Source organism: Canis lupus, chromosome 12 (assembly GCF_003254725.2).
Source record: "Canis lupus dingo isolate Sandy chromosome 12, ASM325472v2, whole genome shotgun sequence".
Taxonomy (NCBI): Eukaryota; Metazoa; Chordata; class Mammalia; order Carnivora; family Canidae; genus Canis; species Canis lupus.
The window spans coordinates 23,979,276-23,997,683 of NC_064254.1; the positions used below are offsets into that span (position 1 = coordinate 23,979,276).

An 18,408-nucleotide genomic window follows, 5' to 3' on the forward strand; every position below is an offset into this window, starting at 1 on the left:
ACACACTGGGTGTAAAACAACTAATTGTTGGTGTTAACAAAATGGATTCCACTGAACCACCCTACAGCCAGACGAGATACGAGGAAATCGTTAGGAAGTCAGCGCCTACATTAAGAAAATTGGCTACAACCCCGAACACAGTAGCATTTGTGTCAATTTCTGGCTGGAATGGTGACAACATGCTGGAGCCAAGTGCTAACATGCCTTGGTTCAAGGGATGGAAAGTCACCTGTAAAGTTGGGAATGCCAGCGGGACCACACTGCTTGAAGCCCTGGATTGCATTCTGCCACCAACTCGTCCAACTGATAAGCCCTTGTGTCTGCCTCTCTAGGAAGTCTACAAAATTGGTGGTATTGGTACTGTCCCAGTGGGCCGAGGGGAGACTGGTGTTCTTAAGCCTGGCATGGGGGTCACCTTTGCTCCAGTCAATGTTACAACTGAAGTAAAGTCTGTTGAAATGCACCATGAAGCTTTGAGTGAGGCTCTTCCTGGGGACAATGTGGGCTTCAATGTCAAGAACGTATCTCAAAGATGTTCATCGTGGCAATGTGGCTGGTGACAGCAAAAATGACCCACCAATGGAAGCAGCTGGCTTCACGGCTCAGGTGATTATCCTGAACCATCCAGGCCAAATCAGTGCTGGATATGCCTCTGTGCTGGATTGTCACACAGCTCACATTGCTTGCAAGTTTGCTGAGCTGAAGGAAAAGATAGATTGTTGTTCTGGAAAAAAGCTGGAGGATGGTCCCAAGTTCTTGAAATCTGGGGATGCTGCCATTGTTGATATGGTTCCTGGCAAACCCATGTGTGTTGAGAGCTTCTCTGACTATCCTCCTCTGGGCCGTTTTGCTGTTCGTGACATGAGACAGAAGGTTGCTATGGGCATCATCAAAGCAGTGGACAAGAAGACAGCTGGAGCTGGCAAAGTCACCAAGTCTGCCCAAAAAGCTCAGAAGGCTAAATGAGTATTATCCGCAATACCTGCCACCCCAGTCTTAGTCAGTGGTGGAAGAACGGTCCCAGAATTGTTTGTGTCAATTGGCCATTTAAGTTTAATAGTAAAAGACTGGTTAATGATAACAATGCATCATAAAACCTTCAGAAAGAAAGGAGAATGTTTTGTGGACCATTTGGGTTTTTTTGTGCGTGTGTGGCAGTTTTAAGTTATTAGTTTTTAAAATCAGTACTTTTTAACGGAAACAACTTGACCAAAAATCTGTCACAGAATTTTGAGACCCATTAAAACAAAAGTTTAATGAGAAAAAAAAAAAGAACAGATGTAATTAGGGAGATGGAAATGCGCCCGGAATAATTCTCTCCCCAAAGGTTATAGGAAGAGAGAAAATGGTAAAGGTTAACAACATAATTTGCTTCAGAAAGGATCCTGTAATCCTAAATTTGCCGAACAGAAGCCCCCATTTCTCTAAGTACATGCAGCTAAACAGTTAAAATGAATCGAGAAGAGGTAGACCCAAGAACCACAGACAAGTCTTCCAGAAGTCTGGCCCTGCATCTCTAACACCTCTGACATATCTTTGTCCAAATGGGCTGACTGTCCACACAGGCCCCATGCTTGGCTTTTACTTCCCTGAAGCTACTTGAGCTCCTCTTCCAGTCTCACATTTGGATTTCAAATTCAAATTCCCATATGTCCAACTATAGATGAACTCATCCCTGGCCATGGGCCCAGGTTTCCAACTGCCTCTTGATCATTTCCATCTGGGTATAAACCATCACCTCAAATTCAAAACACTGAATCTGAACTCATTATGTCATTCCTTACACCTGCACTCCTCCTGTTGTTGTATCTCATGACCCAAGTAGTAACTCTGAGGTTCCTTCTAAACCATTCCTCAACCCTCCTTTCCCCATGCAAATCCACCATCGGGCCCTGACAATTTTACTCGCTTGTTGTGTTCTTAAAAGCAGACTTCTGCCCTGTATACTGGATTACTGCACTCAACTGAAAAAAGCACCCTGAGCTCCCCGCCTCCCCTAATATAGTCCCCAAATGTGTTCTATCTAAACCTGACTATATGATTGCTCCCCTCTTTAAAGTCTTTCAGTAGCTTCCTATTGCCTTTATAAAAACAACAGACTTGAGCATAAAGGTCTGATGACATCTATTCCTAGTTGCATCTTCTATCTTATCTTCTACCTAGTTCCAGAAATGTCCAAAAACACAGCTGTTTCTTAGCTATTTGCTCATATCTCCATATACTAACCTTCTCACATAGCCTATTCCCCATCATCTTGAGCCTGGCTTTTGTTCATCCTTTATTTTTTTAAAGATTTTATTTATTCATGAAAGACACACAGAGAGGCAGAGACATAGGCAGAGGGAGGAGCAGATTCTCTGCGGGGAGCCCAATGTGGGACTGGATCCCAGGACCCCGGGATCATGACCTGAGCTCAAGACAGACACTGAACCACTGAGCCACCCAGGAGTCCCTCTTGTTCACCCTTTAACAGTCGGCTGGGAAAACTTTCTCCTCACCCCTACTTTGTAAGTACTCCTTGCAGGGGCTCCCATCAATACCCTGTGAATATTACTGGATTTGTCTCTTAAAACTAACCTCTTTGAGAACAAAGATTTCATTCTATTTAGCTTTCTTTTATCACCACCCAGCAGAGTGCTTGGCACATAGTAGGCCCCAAGAAAAGTTTCTAGAAGTAGTATATGAATGAAAAGTAAATAAATTAAAATATCAGGTAGAAGTTCCAAAAAGATCATCTTCTGTTTCAGCTTTCATTTCAGACTAAAACAAATGCTTACAGCCAATGGAAAAAATTTCTTCAACTAATTTTCATATTCAAGTAATTTAAATGACATAAGGACAGCACATATATGTCAAAAGGCCCACCAACCTATGGCCAACAATGGATTTGTGATCTGTATACCAGACCCTAAAATTGTCCCAAGAGGCCAAAGCATCTGTATCAGAGAAGATCTGTCTAGGAAATTCTTTCACAGGTTTACTTACAGAAAGTACAAAAAATTCCTCAAGATAGAAACTTTACGTAGAACCAGACAGAAGTCCAAGCCACAGAAACAGTTTGCTTGTATTGCATACTTATTTAAGAGATGGAATAAGGTTATGAATACCTCCAAAAAATTTTTTTAAAATGTGAGTTCTCCAAGGGGAGAGGCATGGTTTTAACATCTTTGTGTCTTCACAAAACCTAAGAATGGGGCTAGCACAGAAACGTCTACCTAATAAATATACGTAAAAGTTAGCATGGTTCTACAAAAATATCCCATACCGAAGATGGCCCTACCTAGCATCCTAAAACTTAGAAATGGATTACAAAAGAAGCATTTTTTCTTCATCTCTTTTTTTCAAAACAGCCCATACTTTTTTTCTCCATAATTAGGTTAAAGAAAGTCAATAGCTTTTAGTTCCTAGTATGTATCAGGTTATAATTTAACTAGAACAGTGCTTTTATAATACTTTAGAATAAAACTACAAAATAAAATACTCAAAGGGATACCGTATATAGCTTTTAATGGGTTTTTATGAAATCAAAACATAACAAGGCATTTATAACAGGGAATACTGAATGATTATGACCTTGGTCTCCTTGCCTAGACCAGAAAAGTGTGAAATTTATAAAAGGCACCATGGAAGACTCCTGACTTAACAATATTCCTGAGCTTAGTGAAAGCCCAGAAGGTCGACACTGTCAGTCAACATGATCTAGCTCCATGCCTAGTGCCAAACCCAGGCGTCTAAACTGGTCCTCAAGTCCTGTATTTCAGTGCCTCACATAGTACTAAAATTTCTTTTGTCCACTGATTTTCCTGGAAGCAGAGCTTGAGGAGTGCCTTTAAAGTTCAGTGGTTAACAGAGTGTTGACAACACAGCTACCAGTCCTTTGAATAATAATGCTAACAACAATGTGCTACTGGACAGAAATGTTTCAAATGAACTGACTTAGGTACCCCCCAAGTTACATTTATTATCCAAAAGAATATGCTAGTAATGGAAATGTAGAGAAAAGTGATTTTTCTGTGGTAGTCTTATGTGTTTATATTGCTGTTAAAGAAAAATAATTTTTAAATGTTAATAAAAATGAAAGGAATGGAAACTACCTAATCCTCCTAAAAACATATCCTTGCCACATGCTGAGATCATCTGTGAGGAAAATAAGAACATATGCCAAGAGCAACTTTAATTGCACATTTAATTTTTAAAATTATGCTGTGGCTTAATTAGAATTTATGCTCCTTTGAGACACAGCTCTCCTATAACATTTCTTTGGTTCCCTTACGACTAGAAGAGTCTTCTTCTGCAGTTTTCCTTTGTTTTAAAACTAATCAAGGTATCCATTTAACTTAAAAACCACAGCATTCTTTTGGGTTCTTCTTTTTCTTTTAGCTCTAGTTACATAAAAATTACTTTCATATAGGATGTAATCAGTTTTCTGATAGAGACCTCACTTAAAATGTGTTTTTATACACTCTCCTAGACTAAAAATACCTAACTTCTTAACCAAATGTTATGTTGGCAATCTTAATAATTATTTTAAGCTTTTGGCAATCTTTACCAAAATAATGGCCTTCATGTTGCGGCCTCCTGTCCTCTGCCCCTACCATATATTGTCCTTGGACATGTAATCAAGTGGGACCTGAAAACTTAATTAAGACAGATTTGTTCTTGTGCTTGTGGGAAAGAGTAAACACAAACAAAAAAGGCCCAGGACTGATAACGCACATCAGTAACTAGCAGATGCAACTGAATTCTGGAAGGCAGTTGTTTAACTGGCAATACTGTGTGGACTTTCTAGCTATAGCAGTAATGACTGCTACCTACCTGCTCAAAGGAGAGACAGAACTGATCTATGAGATGAAACTTTCAAACCCAAAATTATTGGTCATATGGAATAGGAGTAAAGGACTTCAAAAATTATCTTCCCTTACATTAAGATTTTAAAATATGCTTTAAATTTAAGATGGCTCTGCCATCGTGGGTGTACTGAGACTTTTGCAGTTATTCAAGTCTGACATCAAGCCTGCGCTTCTTAAGGAGCAGGTAAACTTTCTGAGAACTGCGCTAGGCAATAAGTCTCTAAGAGTCATCATGGGAACACTCATTAGGAACATCAGTCCTAGTCCTAAGACCCAAAATAGGAGAGTGACATCCCTTCTTTCTTTCCATCTGTTCATTCTTGAACACTTATTGAGTACCTACTTTGGGCCACATACTCTCGTAGGTGCTGCAGAGATAGTACCGAACAAAATAGAGAAAAACACCTGCGTTCATGGAATTTACTTCTAATGGAGGAGAAAGACAATGAACAAAAATAAATAAGTATAAAGATAAATAAGTGGCCAGGGCAATATTAGTTTTTCTTTAAGGGAGGAGGGAGCGGTGGGATGCAAGCCATAATTACAATGCCAGACCAGTTAAACAGCAATGGAAATAACAATCTCATTAGAAAGAGAAATGAATAGACCATGAATCAGAGTCCCAACTCCCTCCAGAAAGAGAAGTCCATTCCCATCCTTTGTTCCCCTTTACAAGGTGAAATGATCACCAAAGCAGAGGGAAGTGGATAGCTTTTAGTAAGACTACTGAAAGGTTGGATCTCTCACTTTTCTCTCTCTGTCTTCCCTTATCTGTTTCTTTCTCTTACCTTGGTCTCTTCTAATTGCCTTTGTAGATTTTTAGGGTCCACAGCGATGGGTTCAGATAAGTGTTTGCTTGCTGTCACCTCACAAGCCTGAAGCCCAGAAAGAAGGGCACATGAAGCATCTTCATAGTGTTGATATTTATCTACCAAGTCTTTAAGATTATTCCCAAGGACATTGCACTAAAAAAAAAATAAAATAAAAATAAAAAATCAGAAGAGAATAAGGGTGGGAGGCTAAAATCCCACCATATACGTGTTAAAAATCTTAGGACCTATGAGTTATGTAACTTGAAAAACACCAGAGTTCAACCAAAGTTAGTGAAAACTTTAGGACTAAGATATTTTCCTTCATGTGGAGAAGCATCTTCAAAAAGTAACCATAAAAATGAAGAGATAGTCCTAGATTTATACCAGTTCGAAATATGTTTACAAGGAAGAATTCAGATATCAATCACCAGAGGAGGCTAATCAACCAGGACACACTCCCACTGAGTTATACTCCATGTGTATAGCTATGTATTTGATGGAAAGGTTTTCAAAGCGCTTAATAAATCACTTATATGTCACGTAAGACTGAAGTTGAACAAGAAGGGAAAATAATCTAGATCAGAATGAAGCAAAGGCCAATAATCAATGATGCTCTTCAAACCATTTGTGTGACTTGGTTAGTCTGTTCAGCTTATACTGTAAAGAGGGAAATGTTTTCTTAGTCCTGCATTTTTTTAAACACAACTCTTTTGCACTTCCGCAAAAGGGAAGCTGAAACAGTCTGTTAGCCAGTATTACAATAATGCACTGATCAACTCTATCTGCAAAACAAACAAGTGTAATATTGGTGAAGGGAAAATTAATCTGATGTGAAAGTTTGGTCCCAAGCCTGAGAGGCTGCAAATGAGCTAGCCCTGCTTTCCGTCTAGAACCAAAACATAACCGCCGCCTGGTGGTCAGATCAGATACTGGCATTTTAGACTTAAGGCTGCTGGGCAATCACTCCCCCAAAAATTGAATTGATAACTTGAGGCTCCTAACCTTTCAACACATTTGCAGAAGTAAAGCAGATGAATAAGAAAGAGGGAATGAGGATGAAACCACCTTATGTCCTCTGCTTCAGTTCTTAGATTGCTCCCTTCTCATTCCAAAACAAAAGTTAAGAAGACAGAGTGAAAACTACAGTCACAGGCTGACTCCCTTTAAAAATAAAATTACCTTAGAGTAGAGAGACCTGAACCGATCACTGGCATGATCCAGTTTGCCCTGGACTTCTCTGTAGGTTGCAGAAGTATCGATATGATCCTGGGCCGCCTTGCTGCCGCCGCTCCTCCTGCTACAAGACTTAGCTGCTTCTAACACTCTGTTGCCGGAAATTGTGATGTACCTCAAGTCCCCTTTGTGAGAAATGACGTCTTCTGAGAAACTCTTCTGCCGCTTCAGTTTGGTCATCAGACCGCTGAGGTCGTCTGCGCCTGCTTCCAGGTTTTCCAGCTCTTGCTCCGACTGCTGCAGCCAGTGCTGGAACTCGCTGTAATCAGCATCAAACTTCTCTAATTCCTCCTGCAGAGAATGTGTTAGCTTCATCTTCTTCTCCGCTGTGGCCAGAGCGGTTTCGTAGTGCTCTTTCAGCTCCTTCATGTTCTTTTGCAGTTTCTCCTTCTCCTCGGGAGACAAGTAGTGGCCCTGTTTGTCAAGCAAGGTTTGTGCAGACTGAGTGGCCATGAGGACTGCTTGGTGCTGAGAGACGATCTTCTCATGTTGGGCCTGCATGGAAAACAGGTCAGCCGTCAGGTCGGAGCAGTGGCCAGCTTACATTTTTTTTCACATTTTATTGATCTTTATTCAAAATTACAAAAATAGATATAAATAAAAATAGCAGAATATAATTATTAAATATTCAGTGTACACGAGTGGTCCTCACCTCACCCAGTGAGGATTGGATAAACTCAGTTGAAAGGTCAGAAGGGATAACTGGCCATTTTTACATCTATGTAAAAATGAAACTGAAAATTTAGTGCTGGTCACAGGAGGCTCCTAACCTTTTAACATTCATAGGCATCATCACATGAGAGGCCCAAGAGGCCCTAGGAGTGACCTCTCCAGACCATTTTATGTGACATCAAAGTACACTCAGTTTAGGGAAATATCTAGACTTACAGTCAAACTCAGGAACACTAGCTGTTACACACAAGGCTGTCAGGAGGCCCCTGTCACCTGAACACCAACACAGTTAAATGAACCACAGGTGATGACTTGCTTCTCATTAAGCTTATCAAGGCACAAGGGATTTCCCTCACATTGGTGCATTTCAGGAGAGCAAGTTTTGATCACTCTAATTTTATTTTTATAGAGATTTTCTAATCTTCTTTAGAAAAAGATAGTCACAGAGGAAAAGTACTGATTTTGAGAAGTTTGAAAAAAAATGATGAATTTCTCTTCCAATCCTAAAATGAGTATCTACAGTATTGATCTCATTTTACTCCCTGCTTCTTCACAACTACCCTGAAGGGACTGCTGATGTCTTTAGCTAATTATCGAGCAAAGAAATACAATATTCTGATTAAGAAATGACACTGAGAAGACATTTAAATAGGAAAAAGAGAATCTGTTGATTTTAAGGCTATAACACCAGGATGATTATGAAGCAAGAATAACATACATTCAGAGAAGCCCAATGAAAGAGGAACATACATAATCAAAGAGAATACCGGAACTATTCAGCTTCACTGGGCCTTGGCCTCCTACATGGGGAAAATGGAGACAATTATCCCTATATATCATAGGTTTGCTGAAAGGAGTACATGAGATCACATATATGCAGAATACTTCCTGGCAAGTTTGGCACATGCCAGGGATTCAAATCCACTCTAAAGGCAGAGAGCAGACCTTCTAGCAGGTGCCAAAAGGTCACAGATGTGCTTCTTTGGTCTTCAGGACAGCTGGGTGGTGCTCAGGTAGCTGGAGTCCCTCCCTTTCTTTCCAGCCAGAGCACCTTCCATTCACCCCAATATCCATACAAATACGGCAGAAAGGGTAAGAATCTTCCTGGGTAATTTTCCACATTTCTCACAATGGTTTACAGGGAGCCAAATGACCTGATAACATTACCTTAGAGCTCTTTTACCATTTGGTCCACCTCCCACCTCCATTCCAGGAACTCCAGTCTGTTAAACCACTACCTCCACCCACACCTCATTAGGCACATTTGGGACTATTTTCCTCAGTCGTTCTTGTCTGGTAACAGAGCTTTCCTCAGGTATCTCTCCCACACATCCCCTCTAAGTCTTTGCACAAATCTCACCCTCTCAGTCCTATTCAAATGATCCTATTTAATGCTGTAAGTGGCTCCCAACCCCATACCTACCCCCTCTACTCAACTCATTTCTTTTAGCAAAAGATCGCCATCTTCTAATACTTCATATTGCATACAATTTAGTTATTTATTAATAACTATCATCCTGACTTCTCATCCTCACTATTCTCATACGTAAACACCATGACAGGGAATTTATTTCACTCACTGGGGAATCCCAAGCACCTAGAACAAGGTGGGCAACAAAGGCTAATAAGAATAACTATGCTATAAAGTAAATAGGACTGAGAAGCACTGCCGTAGGGCAACTATTCCCTGATCCCCATTAGTCAGCTGAGAACATACTCATTAATATTTGTATTCTATCTATAACAATGCTTGCCACAGCATGGGCACATGATAAATATTTTTGTCTGAAGAACTTTCTTTCCACAGACTGTGTCTTTGAGATTTGAACTATAATCACAGACTACTCTCTACAGTGGGTCTTCTACACAGAGTAGATTAGACAGACATATATAACACCTTATAAATCATCTGATCCAACCTCTTCCTTTTATAAATGAGGAAATATAGTCTGAAGAAAGAAACTGTGTGGCCTAGGACATGTGGCACAACTAGGAAGTGCTAGAAACAGAACCCCTGGCCAGTACCTTAGGCTATCTCTCCACTCTGCCAGGACATTAGAACTCTCTAAAGCACTTTCAGAGTCCTACATTCTTAGAAACAAAAAGATCAGAAGGCAAACATCATGAAATTGGCTAAAAACAAGGACTTTCCCGTAAGGCATCTTTATGTTAAATCTACCCACTGGTATTTGCACTCCTTGGGTCAAGTTACTAACCTTTCCTGACTTCTTTGTAACACACTCATCAGACATTCCTAAAGAAATTCATTAGATTTTTTCATTTTAAGTGATACTTATGGTAATGTTCAAGAATAGTCCCCTGAAAACTACAAATACAATAAATAGTTCCACTCCTCTTCTGGTTTAATTTATATTTCCTTTAAGCTAAAAACCTCAGAGCTAAAAATGCTCTCAGAGAGCATTCTATTCCAAAGACAAAGACATGGAGGAAAACACACAAAACTGCAAGAGCACATCAAGTCTGGTCATCTGACTACAAATGCCAAATGCTGGAATAAAGTGATCAATTTTGGGACACTTTGAAAAAGGTTTTCAAAAGTCGCCTCTGCTCCTGTACTAGATGTATACACTTGGGCCAGCTACTTCACTTTTGTATGTTACAGTTTCCTCACCTTTGAAACAAGAGTATAGTGTCAGAGGGAGCAGGGGTGGGAAACTCAGTGTGTTCAGTTGGGAGGAGGTGAGAAGAGTGCCTGGCCCACTGAATCTGCTCTGAGTATCAACTATCATTATTTCTATTACTTCCTTATAAATCTGCTTTGCTTAGAAGAATGCCATATCTAATGATTCGTTTCTGACTTGCTTAGAATTCTCACAGTAACTTCTATCTGACATAATGACAACCCTAGAAAATAGGACTTTATGCTAGGTGGTCGTTAAGGCTTTGAGACAGAACTCACGTGCCCCTCTCTTTACAGACCTGAGAGACAAAGTTTGACAGTATCGCTCTGTTTAAAACAACACACCTTAACTTTCTGGTACTGCTGGTTCAGATTATCCTCAGTGGGTCCAACTGGACCATCCACATCAGTTTCCAACAGGTTACCGTTAACATCGTCCTCCTCTCCCATCGCCGACATGCCGTCGCCCTCTGGAAAATGGGTCCCATTCTGTTCAATAGCCTGTCTCTGTTTCATCCCTGCCCTGTCAGAGTCTTTGTCTATGCTGGACAGCCAGTCCAAAAGGTTTTCTATCTTGGTTTTGCTCTCTTCCAGCTGCTTTGCAGCCGCGACCTGGATAAAGAAAGTTCATGGGAGGTACTGTGAATGCTGGATGAGGCACTGGTTTCAAGATATTTCAAAAGGAAATATTTAAGATGATTTAAAATTAGAGTGGGGATACTAAAAACTGACACACGCAGAAGACTGAACACAATTAAATTAAACCTCAGAGCCACAGGCAGGTTACTGGGATGTTTCCACTGTCCTCAAAAATACATTCTGAAATTTTAACTACAGTTGATGAGTCTTCATGCATTTCCCAAGTAGAAAGTCTGACAATCCCCCTTAAATTATTTTTTTTTAAGTTTTTAAATAAGTTCTTTAAAAGTATTTTTAAAAAGCTAAACAAAGCCAATTCTTCAAGCTTTCTGTGATATTTGGTCAATTATGTAAAAATATATACATATATATATAAAATTTGGTCAATTATATGACTATAAACACAAAAATCTAGTCTCTAGTCCTAAGCATCACTTATTGGCACCTGATAGCACTTAAAAATTCAAGGAGATGTTAGGCTAATCATCAACAAAGCAATGGTATACCACGTATTTGAATAAGGACCTTTTCTGTTTCTTCTTTGATTGCTGTTGTCACAACTTTATCCAGCTCCTTTTTTGACTGTTCTGCCTTTAGATTAAGCTGTTCACACTTTAACTTGGCTTCATTAAGTTTCTGCTCGATCAAAGCTTTATCTTCTCGAGACAGCTTTTCGCCATTCTCTTTTAAGAAGTTCTCTGTATTTTTCACTATTTCTGCCAAAGCCTGTGCACTTCCTTGCATATCTTTCTGTAATTCCTTATAACACAAAAGAAAAAAAAAACTTCTCATTAAATTATTACCTATTTAATTCCTCTAGAGTTGTAATTCTAAAAGAGGGAGTGAGGGATCCCTGGGTGGCGCAGCGGTTTGGCGCCTGCCTTTGGCCCAGGGCGCGATCCTGGAGACCCCGGATCGAATCCCACATCAGGCTCCCGGTGCATGGAGCCTGCTTCTCCCTCTGCCTGTGTCTCTGCCTCTCTCTCTCTCTCTCTCTATGTGACTATCATAAATAAATAAAATTAAAAAAAAAAAATTTAAAAGAGGGAGTGAGCAGAGAAGAATCTAGCATGTACAGGATAAAAAAGCATAGTCAGTTTGAGTTGATTTACTTAAATCACAATATTTAATGTGAAACCTCAAACATCATTAAAGAAAGGTGTGAGGTTTTCATGTTTCACAAAGGGATATGGTTTGTAAAACCCTGAATTTAAGGAGTGCCTGGGTAGTTCAGTTGGTTAAGTGGCTGACTCTGGTTTTACCTCCCGTCATGATCTTAGGGTCCTGGAATCAAGCCCCGCATCACAAGGAGTCTGCTAGAGGATTTCTTTCTCTCTCCCTCTGCCCCTCCTCCCACTCATGCACGCTCTCTCTCTCTCTCTCTAAAATAAATTTTAAAATCTTAAAAAAGGAAATAATGAATTTGATAATATATTCTATACAAATATGCACACACCATATATTTTTCGTTCTGTAAGCTTATCTGTAAGAACTTTTAAAGACATGGTACTATTATTTATTCATTTTTTAAACATCTATTTTTTAATACATAACTATTACTCAGGATAAAAATAAAGTAGTTCTCCCAGTGAAGTAAAATAACCTCTTCTAAACCCCAGAGCTCTCAATATGCAATATTTGCTTCTTTGCCCCAGCCATTAGGAAGCTCAAAATTAAGATCTCTCCTCAGCAGTTATAGCTTCTGTCTAGATTTCTCTATTTAATTTCTCTTCTCCTCCTCCTTTACTTTGCATTTTCATTCTCCATATTATACTGTGTTTGAACCTTCATATTATTTTCCCATATTTTTTTAAATCTTTTTTTTAAATTTTTATTTACTTATGATAGTCACACAGAGAGAGAGGCAGAGACACAGGCAGAGGGAGAAGCAGGCTCCATGCACCGGGAGCCCGACGTGGGATTCGATCCCGGGTCTCCAGGATTGCACCCTGGGCCAAAGGCAGGCGTCAAACCGCTGCGCCACTCAGGGATCCCTATTTTCCCATATTTTTAATTTAAGCCTCATCAAATTATCCTAAGAATTATTTGAGTGGAAACTGATACTACTTATTGAGCCACTACTATGTCACATTAATTGTGCTAGTCACTTAATTTACACGCAGTATTTCCTTAACTCTTACAATCAGTGAACTATGATTGATGAAGAAACTGAGGCTCGAAGAGATTCAGTTATATAGCTAACAATGTGGAGAATCTGAGAGGTGAACCAAGAGCCGTCTAGTTACAATGAGAATGTTCTTTCTCCAGACACCAAAATAAAGATATCTTTATCCATCATTATCGTTGGTTCATTCAATGAAAAGGGACAAATTGTAGAGAAAGAGGGCAGGAATAGGAGGTTAAGAAAAAGAAAGAACCCAAACGAATGGTTATTTCACCTGATGTGCAAGGGAGTGAGCTAGCCATAAATGGATGCAAGTTTTAACTCCTCACACAAAGCATTCCTGTTAGCATCCTCCTTTATATGGTCTTCCCTCAATGTCTTACCAAAACCAGTCAAGAAAATTACTGGCCTTGAAATTGGAAATGTAACTCTTAGTATATAAAGCTCACACCGGGGGCATCTAAGCATACTGTAGCTCAGAAAAGCTAAAACAATTTGGTAATAATAGTAATAAAACTTCATATCAACAGAGACCTGCTGATGCAAAACCAAATTTTACCTCCTGCTTGGACTGATACTTCTTCAATTCAACTGTGCCATCTCCAATCACAAAGGCTTCTTGGTGACCAATCAGGCGATTTTCAGTTTGGGTGAGGAGATCACATATCCCTTGGAGTTTCTCTTTGTATTCCTGCTGACGCTCTGCCACAATCTAAAGCGGGGCAAAATTAAAGCATCTTAAATGTGTGGTCCATAAACTCACTACTGTGATTACCCCTAATTAGAACACATTTTGCAAGTTTTTTCACATTTTACAAGTTCTAACTGCAAAATTAGAACATATCTTGCAAGCTTTCAGAGTATGCTGTAAACATGATAGCAGTGGGGTACATATTGAGCAAGGTGACACAGAAAGAGCATGTCCCATATACGAAGAAGGAGATCACGTTTGGATGAAACTGCTCAATAGAATACTGGCCATGCATATGTGTAAAGGATGGAACTTCTGACTGAGAGGAAGAAACATTCCATTTTCTTAAGCTCTTGAAACCTGCGACACACATAATTAATTCTGCAAAGGGATATCAAAACAGAAGTTAGTTGTGATTTGTCTGTTAACAAATTTGCTATGTGTATATAGGTTATCATGCTAGAGATAATGCCTAGGTGCTTCCAGAAATAATAAAAGGAGTGCTGCATGCAATATTTCTACTTTGTCACTATGCCTAATTCCATTCCCACCCCTTTGCTCATTGTTATTAGACGTAACACCCTAATATAATTCACTAAATTAAGAGATTAATCTACTAAATCACTACTAATGCTCGTATCTTTCATTTTCCCATTATTTATATACTAGCTATGCATCCTGTAGCCATTGATCATGTTTCCTAGGAGCCTAACACACTCCAGGTAAGTAAAGTACTATTTTACATTCATCCTTTTACCATTGTTCACAATACTACAGGGTAAGCACTGCTACTATTTCCAATTTAGCACTGAGAAAACCATGGTGGAGTGACGTGCCATGTATCACATGTGACTGAGTGTAGCCAGGAAGTAACCACAGGCAGTCCACACCCCATGTCCTGCACTCCTGTGCCATACTACCTCCCAGAGGAAAAATATACTTAACTTTCTCTACCCATATGTTTACCAAGTTATCGAAAGTTTTGAGTATATCTGGATTTTTTACTCCTTAGGAAAAAAATCAAGACTCCCATTTGAGAATGGTGGTTTCAGGGAGTCATAAAAATCAAAATAAACCAACTATACTATTCTTATGGAAAACAATACTGTCACATATTCCAGCATCTCTACGTTATACTCCGTCTACTGTCTTTCAGATCCCATATTACAAGTTTCACATGGAAGAACTAAAACCAAAGAATTCCCACTCCACAAAGAAAGGCAAACCTTCTGATCATCAAGATCCTGTTCTAGCTGTAACTGAGTCTCTAAGCATTCCACCCGGGCAGTTACTGATTCCTGTACATCAAGAAAACACTTCTGAGTTGTGTTTAGGAGCCTCAGTAGTTGTTTGCTTTGGTTGGGAGATAGGTCTTGTGCACATTCAGAAATGAAGAACTGCACATCAAGGGCGGTGGCCTCCAGCTGCACTTTGGTGTGTCCAAGGTCTTTTAGCACATTCTGTGAACAAAATAGTACAAGTTACAAAATGGGAGGTAAGCCATAATATAAAGTTTACATCAACAATATTTTAAAAATGTTGTTTCATGTATCAGGGACTCAAGGGTTTATTGACCTTTTTCATGATTCCTTTAGTTAAAAATCTCTTCATCACCCAACAGCAGATGGTAATGATGAAATTATTTAAATACTATGACAATATTACATGGAAAAACAATTCCTTTAAGAATTTTTTAAAATTTATTTTATTTATTTTTTAGAGAGAGAGAACCTTAAGCAGACTGCTACTGAGTGCAGAGCCCAATGCAGGGCTTGATTTCACAATCCTGAGATCGTGACCTGAGCTGAAATCAAGACTGGGAGGCTTAACTAACTGAGCCACCCAGGCACTCCTCCTTAAAGAGTATTTTAATCTTGCCGGCCATGTCACATATAAAATGTAACTTCAGGGGATCCCTGGGTGGCTCAGTGGTTTAGCGCTTGCCTTTGGCCCAGGGGGTGATCCTGGAGTTGCGTGATCCTGGAGTCCCGGGATCAAGTCCTGTGTCAGGCTCCCCACATGGAGCCTGCTTCTGCCTCTCTCCCTCTCCCTCTCTCTCTCTCTCTCTCATGAATAAATAAATAAAATATTTTATAAAAATAAATAAAAAATTAAATGTAACTTCAACAGAAGATAAAAACCCAATTCAATGAGCTAGAATTTGAATTTTCTGACTCACGGGGCCAGAAGCCTCAACATCCTTCATGAGGCATGCTATTCAAATTAAGAACTCTGATGTATTTTTAGGAATAATTTAACTGTTATGTATTTATGTGACTAATACACAAATAAATACAAATCTCAAGATGTCAGTGGTGGTAAGAGATTGATAAGGCAGGAAGGATAGCATGAGAATGATATCCATAAAGTTGTGATTATTTTATGGTTGTGTCAATTATGGACAAACATCTCTTAGAGGCAAAGAAAGGAAAGAATCCTTTTAGATTTAGCAGTTACTTTTTTAAAGATTTTATTTATTTGAGAAAGAGAAAGAAAGAGAGAGAGAGAGACAGAAAGAGCACGAGCAGTGGGAAGGGCAGAGGAAGAGGGAGAAGTAGACTTCTCGCTGAGCAGGGAGCCTGATGTGGGACTTTGATCCCAGGAGCCCAGGATCATGACCTGAGCCGAAGATAGATGCTTAACTGACTCAGACACCCAGGCGCCCCACCAACCATGGACTTTTTGGTAAACATTTGTTGTATTAAATCTGGAGGGTTTTAAATGTACTTTATCTCATTTATTTTGATACTTGCCTTGAGAAACTCCAAACTTTTCTTCATATGTTCAGTATCTTGTACATTCACAATCTCAATATCCTTCACAGATTTGCTCTTCTCTGATATCCAATGTGAGAATGATTCAAGTTTCTGAAGAAATTCTTCATGGGAAACTGCTAGCTTAGACTGGAAAATAAATTTGTGTGTTCATTTCTGTCAATCCCCAAATTTCAAATTCTTACAAAAAATTGTTCTGCTTCAAAGCCCTAGCAGTCTGAAAATAAAAGACTCATGACTAAATTTTCAAATAATCAAATTTTCTTCAAAACTCAAATTCTGGCTCAGCGCCAAATGTTTTGATGCCTACCATTTCAGAGTCCATGGTGAGCATGACATGTTTCATTCTTTCTGAAGACACACTGCTGAGGGAAGTGAAAGCAGTCTGCAAACTTTGGTGGCTTGTCCTCAATTCCTCAAGCTGTCCTCTGGGGAAGTCACTGGGAAGAGACTTTAAAAACTCTTCTGCCAACTTCATGTCTTTTCTTAAAATGACAGCAATTGGAGCCAATCCCAATTCAAATGTCTGCAAAAAATATATATCCCAGAACTGTTCAGTGCGAACCCACTACAATCATTCTAAATGTAATAGTATCCCCCCCTAAAATCAATAAAAACCGCTCAACACCTCGACATTTAATAGTGAAGCTTGCAAATTCCAAAGATAAAGAGAAGATTCTTAAAGCAGCAAGAGACAAGAAATCCCTGACTTTTATGGGGAGAAATATTAGATTAACAGCAGACTTCTCCACAGAGACCTGACAGGCCAGAAAGGGCTGGCAGGATATATTCAGGGTTCTAAACGAGAAGAACATGCAACCAAGAATACTTTATCCAGCAAGGCTCTCATTCAGAATAGAAGGAAAGATAAAGAGCTTCCAAGATAGGCAGGAACTGAAAGAATATGTGACCTCCAAACCAGCTCTGCAAGAAATTTTAAGGGGGACTCTTAAAATTCCTCTTTAAGAGGAAGTCCAATGGAACAATCCACAAAAACAGGGACTGAATAGGTATCATGATGACACTAAACTCGTATCTTTCAATAGTAACTCTGAATGTGAATGGGCTTAATGACCCCATCAAAAGGCGCAGGGTTTCAGACTGGATTAAAAGCAGGACCCATCTATTTGCTGTCTACAAGAGACTCATTTTAGACCTAAGGACACCTACAGCCTGAAAATAAAAGGTTGGAGAACCATTTAGCATTCAAATGGTCCTCAAAAGAAAGCAGGGGTAGCCATCCTTGTATCAGATAAACTAAAGTTTATCCCGAAGACTGTAGTGAGAGATGAAGAGGGACAATATATCATACTTAGAGGATCTATCCAACAAGAGGACCTAACAATCATCAATATATATGCCCTGAATGTGGGAGCTGCCAAATATTATCAATTAATAACCAAAGTTAAGACATACTTAATAATACACTTATACTTGGTGACTTCAATGTAGCGCTTTTTTTTTTTTTAATTTTTTTTTATTTATGATAGTCACAGAGAGAGAGAGAGAGAGGCGCAGAGACACAGGCAGAGGGAGAAGCAGGCTCCATGCACCGGGAGCCCGACGTGGGACTCGATCCCGGGTCTCCAGGATCGCGCCCTGGGCCAAAGGCAGGCGCCAAACCGCTGCGCCACCCAGGGATCCCAGTGTAGCGCTTTCTAAATGTAATAATAAAGCACAATGCTTGTTTTTCCAAATTAACACCAGCTGACTACCATTTATAATAGGCAGCAGACAGTTCTTACCTCTAACTGTTTAAGTTGGTTCCTTAAAGCTTCCAGATTATTATCCAGAGACTCTTGGTTGTCCAAAGGGGGCTTCATCTCTTGAAGTAAAGCCAAATACTCATGCATTTTTGATGTGTGCTGTAAACACTGCTGTAATTCAGTGGAAAACTAAACACAAATTTGGACATTTTAATTCGATAGCCTTTATGTAGTTTTTAAAAAACACATAAAATGTATGGGATTA

The 18,408-nt window shown here is 39.5% G+C and overlaps 1 protein-coding gene and 1 long non-coding RNA gene across 35 annotated transcripts in view; one reads left to right on the forward strand and one right to left on the reverse strand.

The window, feature by feature from the left end:
* Positions 1 to 18,408, reverse strand: part of DST (dystonin) — a 480,962-nt gene that overhangs the window by 112,047 nt on the left and 350,507 nt on the right. For 24 of the 30 annotated variants that reach the window (XM_025419100.3, XM_049092202.1, XM_035698100.2 and 21 more), the window contains 9 exons: positions 18,183 to 18,332; positions 16,748 to 16,963; positions 16,417 to 16,566; positions 14,890 to 15,123; positions 13,532 to 13,684; positions 11,373 to 11,606; positions 10,554 to 10,820; positions 6,842 to 7,390; positions 5,639 to 5,815 (listed from right to left, as the gene is read on the reverse strand). In XM_025419100.3, coding sequence (XP_025274885.1) covers positions 5,639 to 5,815; positions 6,842 to 7,390; positions 10,554 to 10,820; positions 11,373 to 11,606; positions 13,532 to 13,684; positions 14,890 to 15,123; positions 16,417 to 16,566; positions 16,748 to 16,963; positions 18,183 to 18,332 — 2,130 coding nt within the window. The remainder of the gene's footprint in view (positions 1 to 5,638; positions 5,816 to 6,841; positions 7,391 to 10,553; positions 10,821 to 11,372; positions 11,607 to 13,531; positions 13,685 to 14,889; positions 15,124 to 16,416; positions 16,567 to 16,747; positions 16,964 to 18,182; positions 18,333 to 18,408) is intronic. The other 6 variants (XM_025419112.2, XM_025419111.3, XM_025419114.2 and 3 more) reach the window with 1 other exon arrangement.
* Positions 1 to 18,408, forward strand: part of LOC112641796 (uncharacterized) — a 38,140-nt gene that overhangs the window by 10,065 nt on the left and 9,667 nt on the right. For 2 of the 5 annotated variants that reach the window (XR_007401194.1, XR_007401192.1), the window contains exons 4-6: positions 14,333 to 14,385; positions 14,820 to 15,158; positions 16,488 to 16,618. This is a non-coding gene — a long non-coding RNA (uncharacterized LOC112641796). Of the gene's footprint in view, positions 1 to 13,502; positions 14,386 to 14,819; positions 15,159 to 16,487; positions 16,619 to 18,408 lie in introns of those variants that run through there. The other 3 variants (XR_007401193.1, XR_004804408.2, XR_007401195.1) reach the window with 3 other exon arrangements.